The sequence below is a fragment of the Trichechus manatus genome, unplaced genomic scaffold (assembly GCF_000243295.1).
Source record: "Trichechus manatus latirostris isolate Lorelei unplaced genomic scaffold, TriManLat1.0 scaffold00001, whole genome shotgun sequence".
Lineage (NCBI taxonomy): Eukaryota > Metazoa > Chordata > Mammalia > Sirenia > Trichechidae > Trichechus > Trichechus manatus.
In genome coordinates this window covers 25,157,235-25,171,448 of record NW_004443937.1, presented here as the reverse complement: position 1 = coordinate 25,171,448, position 14,214 = coordinate 25,157,235, and the positions used below count along the sequence as shown (strand labels likewise).

The following is a 14,214-nucleotide window of genomic DNA, read 5'->3' as shown; positions in this document are numbered from 1 at the left end:
GAACCACTGAGCCAGAGCTTCAGAGGGTTCCTGCAAGCTCAGCATCTCCGCTTTCCTCACCTGGGCCACTGTTTTGTACAGGAGGCTCACAGGGAGGTAGAGCAGCCCCTAGCATGCTCTGCAATGTGACACTGACAGTTAAGAGAACAGTGTCTTCACATTTCAGGACGCTGAGAGAGTTCTTTATTCTCTATACTGAATATACTGAATTGCTCTTCCTCTTCTGTTGAGTCACTCGTGGGAACAGTTGGTCTGAATAAAAACTCAATTGATCTGTTCTGAATAAGACAGTTGTGATATGCCATTACGTTGCTTGGAACGCATATCTATGTATTAAAAGTCTCTTCATCAGACAAGGAAAGACATAGACACATTAAGAAATAAAGTAATTGATTTATTGTATTTTGTGAAATAGGTTTCATTTATATCAATAGCTGACTGAAGTTAAAGTTTAAAATATTAAAAAATGTACCTTTGCGTAGCTGTGTATAGTGACTATCTGACATACAATTGCATTAAAATTTATTTAACTCTTCAGAGAATCAAGCAAAGCTCTGCTTTTCAGGGTTGATGATAAGTAAACTGCCCAGCCCTTGACCTCTGGGGTGCACGGACATGCCACCACCATTGTTTATATATTCTAATGGCTTCAAGAACCTCAGTGTTGTGCTGGAAGTCCAAAGGATTGGCCTGGAGGTCAATGTGGTTGACTTAACGTCTTTTGCTCCACCTGCCCAGTCCATCTTCTTTAGGCAATTTTCTGTAACTGACCTAAAATTCTACAGAGAGTAGTTTCTGCTCCCCTGTTGATGGGGAGATAGAGCTGGCCCTTTCCAGTGTTTCTCTAGGAAGGAATGGAAGGTATTTGCTCAGGTAGATGCCCACATGCCTGTGGAAAAGGTGATGTAGGTGTTTCCGGAATCTCTCACCAACAAAGGCGTAGATGATGGGGTTGATGCAGCAGTGTGTGTAGGCGATTACTTCTGTCACTGCCATGGCCAGGTCCAGATGTTTGCTCTGCTCACAGTTGTTCTCAGGGAGGGTCACTTGAAAAGTAGAAAGAAGGAGAACCAGGTTGTAGGGTGTCCAGAAAATGAAAAAGACCACCATGATGACAAAAATGAGCCGGATGGCCTTGTACTTTTTTCTACTAGGGCATCTCAGCAGCGTTTTAATGATTCCTGAGTAGCAGATAGCCATAATGAGTAGAGGGACAGCAAGACCCAAGATACTCATTCTCAGAGCATGGAAACGCTTCCAGGTATCTTCTTCATCCTCTGGGTAATAAGGACTGCAGACAGAGTGTTCATCCTCCTCTTGGAACTCACGGAAGATAAATTCAGGGAGGGCCGCTAGCCCTGCCAGGACCCAGGTGAAGATACTGGTTATGATACCAAAGGTGACAGTCCGGACCCGCAGGGAAAACACAGCATGGACAATGGCCAGGTACCTGTCGATCGTCAGCAGGACGATGAAAAAGATCTCACTGTACAAGCCTATGTGATAAAATCCTGAGAGGAACTTACACATGTAATGGCCAAAAACCCACTTGTTCCATCCAACATAGTGAATCCAGAATGGAAGAGTGACTAGAAAGAGCAAGTCAGAAATCGCCAAGTTGAGCAGGTAGATGTTGGTCATAATTCTGAGCCTCCCATATTTTGTGAGGATCAGCACCACCACCACATTGCCCAACAGGCCAACAATGAACACCAGGGAATACAGCGGGGGCAGCAACTGGGCCCCCAGATCCTTGATATTGACTTTTTCACATGGCCATAACCCTCTGTAGTCGTAGGGTGTGGTCCCAAAGACCTCAACTTCAGTCTCAGTCTCATCTATTGGGGCTGTCATTTTGCTTTTCCCTATAATAGAAGAAACAGACACAATTCCCACAATTAGGCATGATAACACTTTGTGAAAGGTACTGGCTAATATATTCATTTACCTAGCAAAGATGCCATGTGTGATAAACAGCTTATAGCTTTTAGAGGTTCCTTAGCATATATTTCAAAGGTACGTCAGAGATGCTATGACGAGGGGTTAGGAAGGAAAGATCTGAAGTTTTGAAAGTCATCATGATCCATAATGGGAAAGGGAATAGAATCATTGTGGGATGATGGTGAAGAAGGGATATTTATTTCTGAAAGCATTTGAAGGAAGAAATACAAAACAGTTTGAATATCTAATTATAACTCATCGGCTATCTACAATAGTGACAATAATAATAAGTAGTATTATTACTGTATCTGTTAAGGTATTTGGTATTTTGTTTTACAGTTTATATATGACTTTCAACATCATTATCTATTTAAAAACCAATACTTATAATAATAATAGTGATGATTACAAAAAACTACCCCTCTCCAAGTCCGCATAATGATGTACTGTTCTTCATAGCTAATTGGGAAATTGAACCTTGAAGAATTTTAGTAATTTTCTCAAAATCCTCTAACAAGTAAGTCGGGGCTAGACCTTCAACCTCCCATCTATTTCCAATTCGTTCATCACTAGTTTCAAATGCAGTGATTTTAAAATATAAAGTTTGAAGACTTAGCTATTATACACCTAACCAAACCTACTGCTGTCGAGTTGATTCCGACTCATAGTGACCCTATAGGACAGAGTAGAACTGCCCCATAGGTTTTCCAGGGCTGCAAATCTTTATGGAAGGAGACTACCACATCTTTTTCCTGAAGAGCTGTTGGTAGGTTCGAACGGTCGACCTTTTGGTTAACAGCCAAGTGCCTTAACCACTGTGCAACCAGGGCTCCTCTAGCTATTATACTCATTATAATTATAAACGACATTAACCCAGGCTGCTTTCCTTTCCTGCTCCTGATAATGCTGAGATAAGCCAGTCATGTGCTAAGAGCAAACCCGCCAAGAGCTTCTCCTTCACAAAGGGCTGAGCAGGAGGGGTGGGTCAATGGAATTTCTTATTAGAGTTGATATTTTTCAGACTGTGAGCCCTAGGGCCAGTGCCTGCTTTTCTTAAGATTACAGACTTTACTGAGTCAACTTCAACTCATAGCAACTCCACGTGTGTCAGAGTAGACCGGTGCTCTATAGGGTTTTCAATGGCTGATTTTTTGGAAGCAGATTGCAGACCTTTCTTCCCAGGCACCTCTGGGTGGACTTGAACCTTCAGCCTTCCAATTAGCAGCTAAGTATGTTAACCATTTGCACCACCCAGGGACTCCCGCAGTTAATCCGTGCACTGCTTCCTCAGAGGGAGTTCTACTTGCTTTCTCCAATCTCTGAGGAAGGCTACTGTTAGGACATGAACACATGTGTCAGTGAGCATTCTTCCAGATAAGTCTTAGAAATTCAATAATTGGAGCCAATAGCAAGGAATTGTCTTCACCTCTTAACAGAATGCTGAGACCCCACAGGTCAGCATCAACAGGGTTCTGTGTGGTCAAAAGTGAGTGAGAGTAGAGATGGGAGATGAGGAGCCATTGCTAGCCCCCCTCACCAGCTGTATGACTTGGACAAGCCCATAACTCTCTGAGTCTAATTTTCTCATCTCCAAAATAAGGTTAATGATCCAACTAGGTGTTGTCGTGATGACCAAATGAGAGACTATAAGTAAGATCACGTTTTAAAGTCTAAAAAGCTGTAAAATTAATAGGAAGCAGGGGTAAAAGAAAGGCAAGGGGAAGCTATTTCAAATGAAATTAGGAAAAAGTGTGGTCCTTTGGGTAGAACTTGTGGATCTTTGTTCATGGGTCTGTCCCAGTATATCTTCCATGGATCAGTGACACATTCCAGGGTTTTGAGTAGAAAAATGGAATTAAAGAACAATTGAATATGTATAATCTTATCAGCATTCTTGTTCCTAATTTCATATTCCACAGCAGGTGAGAAAAAATTGCTCATCATCTTGTCCATTATGCATTTACAATCGCAGAGAGCGTCCAGGTAAACTTTAGTGTCTAAAGCAAGAAAGGAACAGTACAGTGCTTGCTCCAATGTGTGCTCTGGAGGTCAGAGGCAATGGTGGCCTCCTCTTACCATTAATTGTACTTTCTTTCGTTTTATCCCAGAATGATTTAAAAGCAAGTCAAACTTTTTTAAAAAGTCACCAAATTTTACTCAACTTTAGTTTTTAATTCATGTGTCACTTCAATAAGATTAATATGATCTGTATGGTAGAATCATAGAATCTTCTGGTTTGGGCTTCAGGGCTGCCTATGAGCTTTCTGCTCAGAGGTGCAAGCCCAGGAAATCGTGGAGGTTCTCAAGAGTCAGAAGCCAAGTCCTTGATTACTAGTTACATGGGGTCAAAAATAGGAAAACTAATATGGTTTACATTTGTCTACCTGGTTCAAATTGAGACAAATCTTCCAGTCTGAAACAGTCAAGAGGTTTATATTTAGCCTTTAAAAAATAGCTTCTCGCATTTTAGACAAATGATATGGCAATAGCAAACAAACAACCGAAAACAACAATAAAGAAAAGCACAAAAACAAAAGTAAAAAACACCTCATTTCTCACCAGGCAGAATTTACTACAGTTAACATTTCTCTATGCAGATATGCATACATGTATACAAGTTTTACAAAAATAAGATCATACTATTTTAGCTGGTTCACTGAAATTACTCTCAGTGCACAACTCAGCTGTACAATGTAAATGAAGTTTTTTTAGTCTTCAAAACCAGTTTGATCTCTGTCACCAGCTTCCCACCTGCTGGGTATCAGGAAAAGTATTTACAAATTTTAGTTCAAAGTGGTTTAAAACTCAGCCTGATCCATTCATTTGAATGGCGACTTTAAGCTTTCATAATCCTTTTTATAGTGCCAGCTTATAATTTCAGTTTCTTGTCTTCTCCCGTTGGTCCTCTCTAAGGTGGCAGCTGAGATACAGGAGAGGGGTTAGCATGACTCAAGGCATGGGGCAGAGTATGAAGGGGCACTCTGGTCTCCTGCTGGTCCTTGATTTATGTGGCTGGTGTATGGTGAGGTGGGGCCACCTGGTCTCCATCTGAGCCTTTTGCTGGAATCTACTTCAATGGTTTTTAGCTAATGGACTCATGGCCCATTTGTTCTCAGGTTTTCCTGTACCTAGTGAGCTCTCACAGCTGACAGAGCGATCCCTGTGCTCTGGCTGGAATGGAGAATTTTCTCTATTCACATCTCCACTAGAGCCCTGGCCTGGGCTATGCACCTTCTCCTGGGCTGGTGGGACCCAGGCAGACATGCTCCTCCTGGACTCCATGCCCTCGTCATGTAGAAACCAAGGAACACTCAAGAGTACAAACTTTATCTTTTCTCTAGCTGACCACCAACTTAACTGCACTGGCCAACCCATGTGGGTAGGGAGCTGTCCTGCTGAGAGATGTCCTCTTGGTTGTCCCCTCAACTTATCAGACAACCCTTCATACCACCCAACTCTAGCCAAAGCCTGGATGGGGGAGGTAGGGACCCACAGGTAGGACTGCTTCCCTCCAGAACCACTGTTTCTCTTCTGAAGTCAGAGGAGTGGAGATACTTTCCCTATTCTTGTCTGGCCAGGTCCTCTCCAACATAAATCTCTATGGTCTAATCCACCCACCCTGACTCTTGAAATCAAAACTATTCTATAGTACATTCTTACCCTGTAATATGCGTTGGACATCTTTCACACTAACAAGCATAGCTCTACATTCACCAGGCTTAATGGATGTTGCACAGTTGAATTGAGAAAGATTGAGATTAAAAACCTAGAACTGGAAACCGTTCCTTAGAAATATAAGTTTGAATACCATTTTAATTAGCAAAATAATTATTATGTACAGTGATGAGACTCAATGCTGGTGAGGCTGCAGAGTAACTGGAGCACTCATTCATATATATATATACATATATATGGTCAAGGTATAAAATCAAAATGGACATGACTAGGAATTAACCCTAAAGGAAAAAAAAAAAAGTCAACCAAACCACGAAACGATATACACAAAAATGTTCCCATGGTATCATTTTCATAACAAAAAGAAAGAAATGGGAACAGCCTAAATACTCAACACTTCAAGGATATTTTGAATAAATTGTGGTCTGTTTACACAGTAGATTATTAATGCAGCCATTAAGACAAACATTTGTGAAAAATGAAAGAGAATTTGAAGTGTGTACACTAAAATTACAACATGAAACTATATACATAGAAAAGGCAATATTCAAATAATGAAAATAGTTGTAGTCAGGAAGTGGATTATTGGTGAGCTGCTCTTTTGTTTTGTTTTTCCGATTTTGTGGTTTTTAAAGTTACAACATTTCTAATTTTGCTTTATTCCCTTACCAATTAAACTGTAATTGAAAGCAAGTGCTTTCAAGTGGGGGCTGCTGGAAGATTTGACAAATACATTTTCTAAAAAGCAAATGGATTGAAATGTAGGCCAGTGACAAGATAAAGGGTTTGCTCATCTGAACTTGAAACCACAAGCTGAAACCTCACCCGAGAAGCCTGAAATGGAGACCATACTAGGTCAACTGTGGGAATTTTGTTTTAAAGTTTAGAAATGTTAGTAGCTTGGTTCTTCTCTGCAGTCTTGGTGAGGCTGGCATGCACTCACCTAGACTGGGGGTGGAGGGGAGGAACTTCCTCTTACAGGCTTGCCATCTGCTCCGGTTGGGCTCAGCCAGCCTCTGTCTACCTGCTGGCCCTTCAGATGACCATCATATGCACCTCCATGTGGCCACGTGGGCCACATGGATGCCAAGTCCCTTGAGGCCTCCAAATTATCCAGTGTGTGAGACTCTCATGCCCACATTTTCTCTTCTCCTCCTTCTGCTGCAGTTCTTAGTGCTTCCAGAAAATTCTGACATTGAGCCATAACCACAAAGCCCCTGCTCTTCTCTTGAGAGGCCCCAGTCTTTCAGCCTGTGTGTTTACATGTCTTGGTAGGAAACATTGTCTCTGTCCCTGAGTGAACCCAAAGGGCACCTCCACTGTGCAATAATTCAAAACTCTTTGTATTTGTAGAAGTGGAGACTACTTCCCTGCACCCTCAACCTCTCCCCGCCTCCTGCAACCCAGAGCCCCTCCTAATGAGCATCAATTCAATTCAGTCTTGTTAAACTGCAAAAATCCTCCAAATAAAACCAGCACACGGAAACTCCAACGCTTTGGTCTTCATCACCAGCCCTCACAGTGCCTCTGAATGGAAGAAACATTCATTTCTCAGCATGGATCAAATAACGCATGGTATGGTCTAAAACATTCTTTGTATGATTGCTTTTTTTCTTGTTGCCAGCAACCACCTGGGAAGGGAAAAACTATTGGGAAGAAAATGGTCTCTGAGTTTTTGAAGCATACATTCTTAACTGACAACCACTGTGAGTTAAGAATCAATAATAATTTTGCCTTAGGGAGGCCAGGCATTTGTCATATATGTTTGCTTGTCCTCATGACTTTTCAGGGTAGGTTTTTTATGTCCCCATTTTACAGATGAGTAAATGGAGGCTCGACATGCTCAGTCACTTGCTCAGGCTATTCTGTTAGTGTCTGACAGAGTTGGGACTTGATCTTGTGTCTTTTTGGCTCCAAAACCCATTGCCATCAAGATAGCAACACTATAGGACAGAGTAGAACTGCTCCATAGGGTTTCCAAGGCAGTACTCTTTATGGAAGCAGACTACCACATCTCTCTCCCATGGAGTGGATGGTGAGTTCGAACTGTCAACCTTTTGGTTAGCAGCCAAGTGCTTATCCACTGCACCACATTTGGCTTACTCCTAACTAGAATGGGACACATCCTCAACCTTTCAAAGACCGCAAAGCACAGACTGACCAATGGTCTTTCATTGTTCTTTAAGATAGTCTAGTTTTGATAAAAGATCTTAAGAATTTGACTGATAGCCATTCAATTAAAAACCTAAACCGTTAGACATAAACTAGAAAAAAGTAAAGAGAAAGCTTTTGGATACTTTTGAACTTTAGGGGGTGAGAAGATGAATATTTATTGAGTAGATATCTGTTTGATGTTCCTCTCTAGACACTTTAAGGAGCCCTGGTGGTGCAAATAGTTAAGCACTCAGCTGCTAACTGAAAGGTTGGTGATTTGAATCCACTCAGTGGCTCCACGGGAAAAAGACATAACGATCTGCTCCTGGAAAGATTACAGCCTAGAAAACCTTATGGGGAAGTTCTACTCTGTCCCATGTGGTCACTAGGAGGTGGAATTGACTCAGTGGTACCCAACAACAACAACGCGACTCTGGACACTTCACATCTAGTGCAGCACCACGGTCCAATAGAGCTTTTCTGCAATGATGGAAATGTTCTACATCTGTGCTGTCCAGTACAGCAGCCACTAGCCACATGTGGCTACTGAGCACTTGAAACGCGGCTGGTGCAACTGAGAAACTGAATTTTTAATTGTATTTAATTTTAATTCATTCAAATTTAAATACCCGCACATGGCTAGTGGCTGCCATATTGGACAGTGCGGGACTAGGGCCCAGCAAGACACCTGAGAAGTAGTAGCTTCCTCATAAGTTCTTCCTAAATGGATGGAAGGATGGAGCATAACAATGTTTAGTCTGCTTTGCACTGTTAAGACGACACATCTGAAATATTATGTTCTATTCCAGGTGCTCCATTTTAAGAGGGTTAATATCAACCTGGAGAGCCAGACTGGCCAGGGTGATAAAGGGGTAGAAACATCAGTCATAGGTGGCAGAACCTGCAATGTTTTGTCTGAAAAATAAAAGTCTTCAGATTCATTTTAGTTTCTATTTTGCCACTACTTATGTGTCTTTCATTGGACCAAAGTTTTCTAGTCATTTTTGTTGAAGGCAATGTTTTAAGTCCCTTCCAGATGGAAGAGTCTATGATATGATAGCTTTTCCTGTAGAAGAAGAAGTCAACTCTCCAGAAAGCAGAAATTTGATGGCATTGGAAGAAACTAGGAGTCCCTGGGTGCTGCAAATGGTTAAGCACTCAGCTACTAACCGAAAAGTTGATGGTTTGAAGCCACCCATAGGTGCATTGGAAGAAAGTCTTGGCAATCTGCTTCTGAAAAGTCACAGCTGTTGAGAACCCTATGGAGCACAGTTTTGCTCTGAACCATATGGGATCTCCATGAGTCTGAATCAACTCGATAGCAACTGTAATAGGGAGGAAACTAGATTACAGCCACACAAGGGGAAAAACTCTGAGAACACCAGAGCAGTGCAGGAACAGAATGTGCTCCTGGTGAGCTAGGAAGCTCCCTCCTGGGAAGTACACAAGAACAACCTCTCAAAGTTGAAATCAGGAATGAATGCAATGTTCTTCCCAGCTACTGCTGTTTCCCAACATTTAATTTTTAGGGCAGCACATGGACTTCCACAGCTGCTGCTCATTAATATTAACGACTAGACAAAGATTACAGCCCACTCTTGGACTATGCTTCGTTCATTTTAAGTCACTTGGTTTCATCCACCTGCCAAGTACTTTGAATATTATTAACAACTTCCTTGCCCAAAGATTGGACTTGCTTTCTTTTTCAATAGCACGTGTTAAATGCAGTTGGTTTTCAGTTTTTGTATATGAAGGCCATGTAATTTAGTTGAAAGAGATGATCATGAAGAATGTGCTTTCATAGCGAATTTATGTCCATGCAACCAAAATAATGTGGTTGTAGGGTGGTCAGCATGACCATCGGATTCAGCTTTCTGCTATTTCCACTTCTGACTGTGCCACCAAGAGAGAACCACAGCTTCTTTTCTATGTACCGTATAAAACAGTTGCCATTGAGTCGACCCTGACTCATGGTGACCCCATGTGTGTCAGAGTAGAACTGTGCTCCATAGGTTTTGAATGGATGATTTTTCACAAGTAATCACCAGGCCTTTCTTCTGAGGTGCCTCTGGTAGCTGAGCATGTTAACTATTTGCACCACCCAGGGACTCCAGGTACCATATATATACCACATATATATATTATATATACACACACCATATGCATGATATATATACCAATCATATGTGTATGTAGTATCACATTTGTATATAGTTTTGTATTCTGATATTTAAAATTTTATACGCAGCACCTAGTTCCATGTGGTTAAAAATTACTCAAAAACATAGCTTGTAATGACTCCAACATATTGTATAGATGTTTCATGGTTATTTAATCGTTGCCTTACTACTGCGTGGTTAAGTCATTCCCAATTCCCACTGTGATAAACAATGCTGCAATAAACACCTTTGTCTGCATTTTTTAATTGTTTCTTTCAAGAAGGTTCCCCAAAGCATAATTTCTACCTCTAATCATATTTCTAAGGCTCTTGATGCATTTTGCCAAATTGCTTCCAGAAAGTGTGGAACAATGTCTATACTCTTGGCACCCGTAGGTGATGGTGTCAGTCTCAACACGCACCCGTCAACCTGGAGAGGACCTAACAGAAAAAAGCACTTTGCCACTTGGATAGGCAAGACATATGTCATTATTGCTGTAATTAACTTCTATTTAGTCCTTACTGAGGGATTTTTTTTTACTGTAATTATTAGTCATTGATATTTCCTTTTCTGTGAATTATCTGGCTGTGCCCTTTACCCATTTTGTTCTGTTGGGCATAACTGCTATTTTCCTCTTGCGTCATAGGAAGGGCTCACATTTCTTCCCCCAGGAGAAATAACTCAGCCTCCATGGTTCAATGTAATCATCCCCACCTTCTGAGAAGAGCTGCAGATACCTTCCAACTCCTGCCACATCCACATACTAAAGACCCCATACTCCCACTATTCTCCCTCCAAGCCCTTGTCAAACAACAGTTAACTCCATCCCAAGCCAATCTAGGGTTTCCCTGAAGATCAGGTAAAGCGTTCTATACCCACCCTCTAAAGCAGATCCAGAAAAAGCAACCAGCCAGCCTGGTTGATCCAGATAAAAGGATAACAAATTGAAAATTGTATATGGATCAACTAATTCATCTAGCAGCCTTAGAGTGGATTTATAATGAAAGCTTGAAATGTATATATATACATACACATTACATATATATATATATAAACATAAATTCTATTTTCACTGAGTATTTCTTACAAGTCAACATAAGTAAATACCAAAGCAAACAGTCCTTCTGGAGTGGTCATATTTTGAAGAATTGTGCGCATTTGCAAAAGCACAAGGAAGGCAACATGGGCACAGACAACGTTGACTGAGCAACTGTAAGGGGCCAAGTCTGGGTGAGTGGAAGAGGCAAATGAATCATACTATGCGCAGGAGAAATAAAAGGAAATTGGGAGAATAAAAGCAAGAAGAAAATGAAGGAATGTATTTAGCAATATACTCTCCCTCCCACTCCAGCCCCCATCCCACTGCCATGCAGTTGATTGCAACTCATAGTGACCCTACAGGACAGAGTAGAACTGCCCCATAAGTTTTCCAAGAATCTGCTGGTGGATTCCAATTGTTAATCTTTTTGGTTAACAGCCAAGCTCTTAACCACTGTGCCAGCAGCACTCCGGCCCTCATACTACCTACTAAATTGCCTTAGCTCTCCCTCCTCCTCTCTGTCTTGCGTCTAAGAACATTCCAGGGAGGTGCTGCTTCCCTCCTGCTTCCAAGAACACTCCAGGGAGGTACTGCTTCCACCCACCTAGACCCCTTACTCCATCTACCTTTTTTCTAGAAATTTGAGAGCCTACCTAGAAATTGCTTCTCAATAAACAGCTTCTGTTGCATTTCGATAAGCTATAGCCCAGATGAGCACAAAAAGAAGGCAAATGGTACCTGTTAATTTTGTACAGTCTTTAAGCGTCCAGTGATATGGCTTAGGTCTCTCCACTTATGGGACAGAGATACCATCTGATTCACAGGCATTAGTAAGGTGGGGAGCAACATGGCTTCCTGTTTTAAACAGGCCTAGCTTGTCAGGTTTTGCAAGTTTTCAGAAAGATATCAAGTTTGGTTCAGTTCTTCTTTTCTATTATGAGGGTTACACTAACTACTCAGTTGGGTAATCCTTGAGATGAAAGTTGATGTTCAGAAGCTTTTACGTTTCTGCACCTCCTTGGAACTGCTCATTTTGGTGGGAATAATTTTCAAATAAGCATGACTTTGACCTATGGGGGTGGTGGATGAGGAATAAAATCAGAATTTCCCTGTAAGTGGATGACCCAATTATTCTGCAGGTTTCACCAGGAGACCTTCATCAGACAAGATGTAGCACAGGTTTAGGCAACCTGAGAAGACTTGGGTTTGAATCTTGGTTGTGGTGCCCACAAGCTGCGCAACCTTGGGACAATCATTGACCTTGTTGAGCCTCAGTTTTCTCATCTGTAAACTGGGAATAATGGTACCTACAACATACAGCTGGCATGAACCAACTAAAATAAATATGTGAAAAGGCTCTGGGCTAAGCAAGCGTAGGGTATGGGTAGAACACTGCAGTGATGTAAACTTCACGAGGGCTAGCCATGTGCCTGCTCTGTGCTCTGACGTGTCCCAGGGACCTAGCATGGTGCTAGACATCAAGCGGGTGCTCACCCAATGTTTGTGTGAAGGGCTTTGACCACAGACGGTGTAATTTTTGATAAACCAGCTAACTGTGCGTGGCAGTGAAATTCGCCAAGAGTTCTTTCAACATCTGCTATGCACGGGGGACTATGCTAGAAACTGCAAATGACAAAGAAAAGATAGGAAGGAAAGAAAGAGAAAAAGTAGAAGGAGAGAAAGAGGGAGGGAGGGGGAAAAGAGAAGGGAGGGGTGAAAGGAGGAAATGAGAGAGAAATAGGAAGGCAAGAAGGGGCTCAGTTATTACCTTAAGAAGTTTATGGCCTTGCTGGTGAGCCAAAACAACAAAGATCTGATAAAATACCAAGTATGCTCAAATATAGTTAAATAATAGCAAAATAGACGTTCAGCTATTTAATCTACAGCTCTAAGTGTTTGTACATTCAAATTCTCTTAAAATTTTTTTTTTTTTTTTTTTTTTTGTGATGCTGTAAGAGCCTTTACTTTGCTGCTAAATGCCTAGGTTTAAAACCCAGCTCTGCCTGTTAACAGTGACATGGCCTTGGACAAGTTACTTAACATCTGTGTGCCTCCGCTTCCTCTGCTGTAAAATATGGTACTAGGAATACCTAGTCTGTAGGATTTGTGTGAGGATTAAACAAATCAGAAGCCTGGTGCATGGCATATGGACTATGCTATGTTAATATTTGCCATTGTTGTTATGATGGATCCTCCTACTATGAAATGGGCATCATCATATATTCAGGGTGGCCTTAAACATGGCACAAGGCACTGGACTCTGTGCCAGCAGGTGGGCCGCCACATAATGCAAGTGCCATGGGATTAGGAAAAGAAAGAGATCCACGTGGGCTGAAGGGACTGGGAAAGATTTCGTGGAAGAGGAGGGGCCTGAAGGATGGACAGAATTTGGCCATGTGGAAGGGGAAGAGAGGATTTCTGGGGAAGGAGAAACAGACTCACCGTGCAGAATGAAATCAAGGAGCAGAGATGCCTGGGTCCTGATGTCAAAAGTCAGGAACCCAGGGAGACTGAAAACAAAACAAACACGAACTCACACCCTATACATGTACTGTCCACTATGGTGACACATTCAGAAGCCCAGCAGAACATTCAGAGCCACTGCAGGTCTTTGGTGGAGGGAAGAATTCTGTGAGACCCTTTGTTGCCAGGACAACTTCCATGCCTCCTGTCCCCTCACTCAGGGATTTTTTTCATTCCTAGATCACATGATGTGCTGACAGAGATGGTTGATGGGATTCTCAAGACAAAAAAAAACAAACAAACAGGGACCTGGCAGGGGTAGCAGGCAAGATGTGGAGAGCAGAGGGAGATGAGTTTGACTGTTGGTCTTGGCTTGATCATAAGAGCTGAGGAATTCAGAGTTGATTTTACAGGCACTTAGAAACTACTCAAGTCCCCCCTACCCCCCACCCCAGTGGAGGTTTACACAGCTATTTAGGTTCCCATTCCACAATTTCTATATAAATTGTTCAGTGACATTGATCATTCTTCACAATGCATGAACACTGTCATTATTTCTGTTCTGGATGTTTCATTTCCCTGTCCCTTTACATTCTCATCTTTGTTTTAAAGTAATTGTTGACTATTTGTTCTCATATAGGTGATTTTTTAAAGGAGCACAGTACTTACTTGTGATGGTCATTATTTTTTGAGCCAATTTGTTATTTAGCTACAAGGTGACCTCGGGTTAGTTTCATTTCAAGGTCTAAAGAGTATCCCAGGGCAATAGTCTCAGGAAGTCCT

The 14,214-nt window shown here is 41.8% G+C and overlaps 1 protein-coding gene across 1 annotated transcript; it reads right to left on the bottom strand.

The window, feature by feature from the left end:
- Positions 1-378: 378 nt before the first annotated feature.
- Positions 379-11,840, bottom strand: LOC101358798 (C-C chemokine receptor type 3). The gene is made up of 2 exons (XM_004368706.2): positions 11,707-11,840; positions 379-1,865 (listed from the first exon to the last, which is right to left on the bottom strand). Exon 2 carries the CDS (start codon positions 1,852-1,854, stop codon positions 772-774), a length of 1,083 nt encoding a protein of 360 aa, XP_004368763.1. The 5' UTR covers positions 1,855-1,865; positions 11,707-11,840; the 3' UTR covers positions 379-771.
- Between the last annotated feature and the right edge of the window lie 2,374 nt (positions 11,841-14,214).

Coding starts and splice junctions, on each gene's coding strand:
- LOC101358798 (XM_004368706.2), bottom strand. CDS start 1,854: ATGACAGCCCCAATAGATGAGACTGAGACTGAAGTTGAGGTCTTTGGG.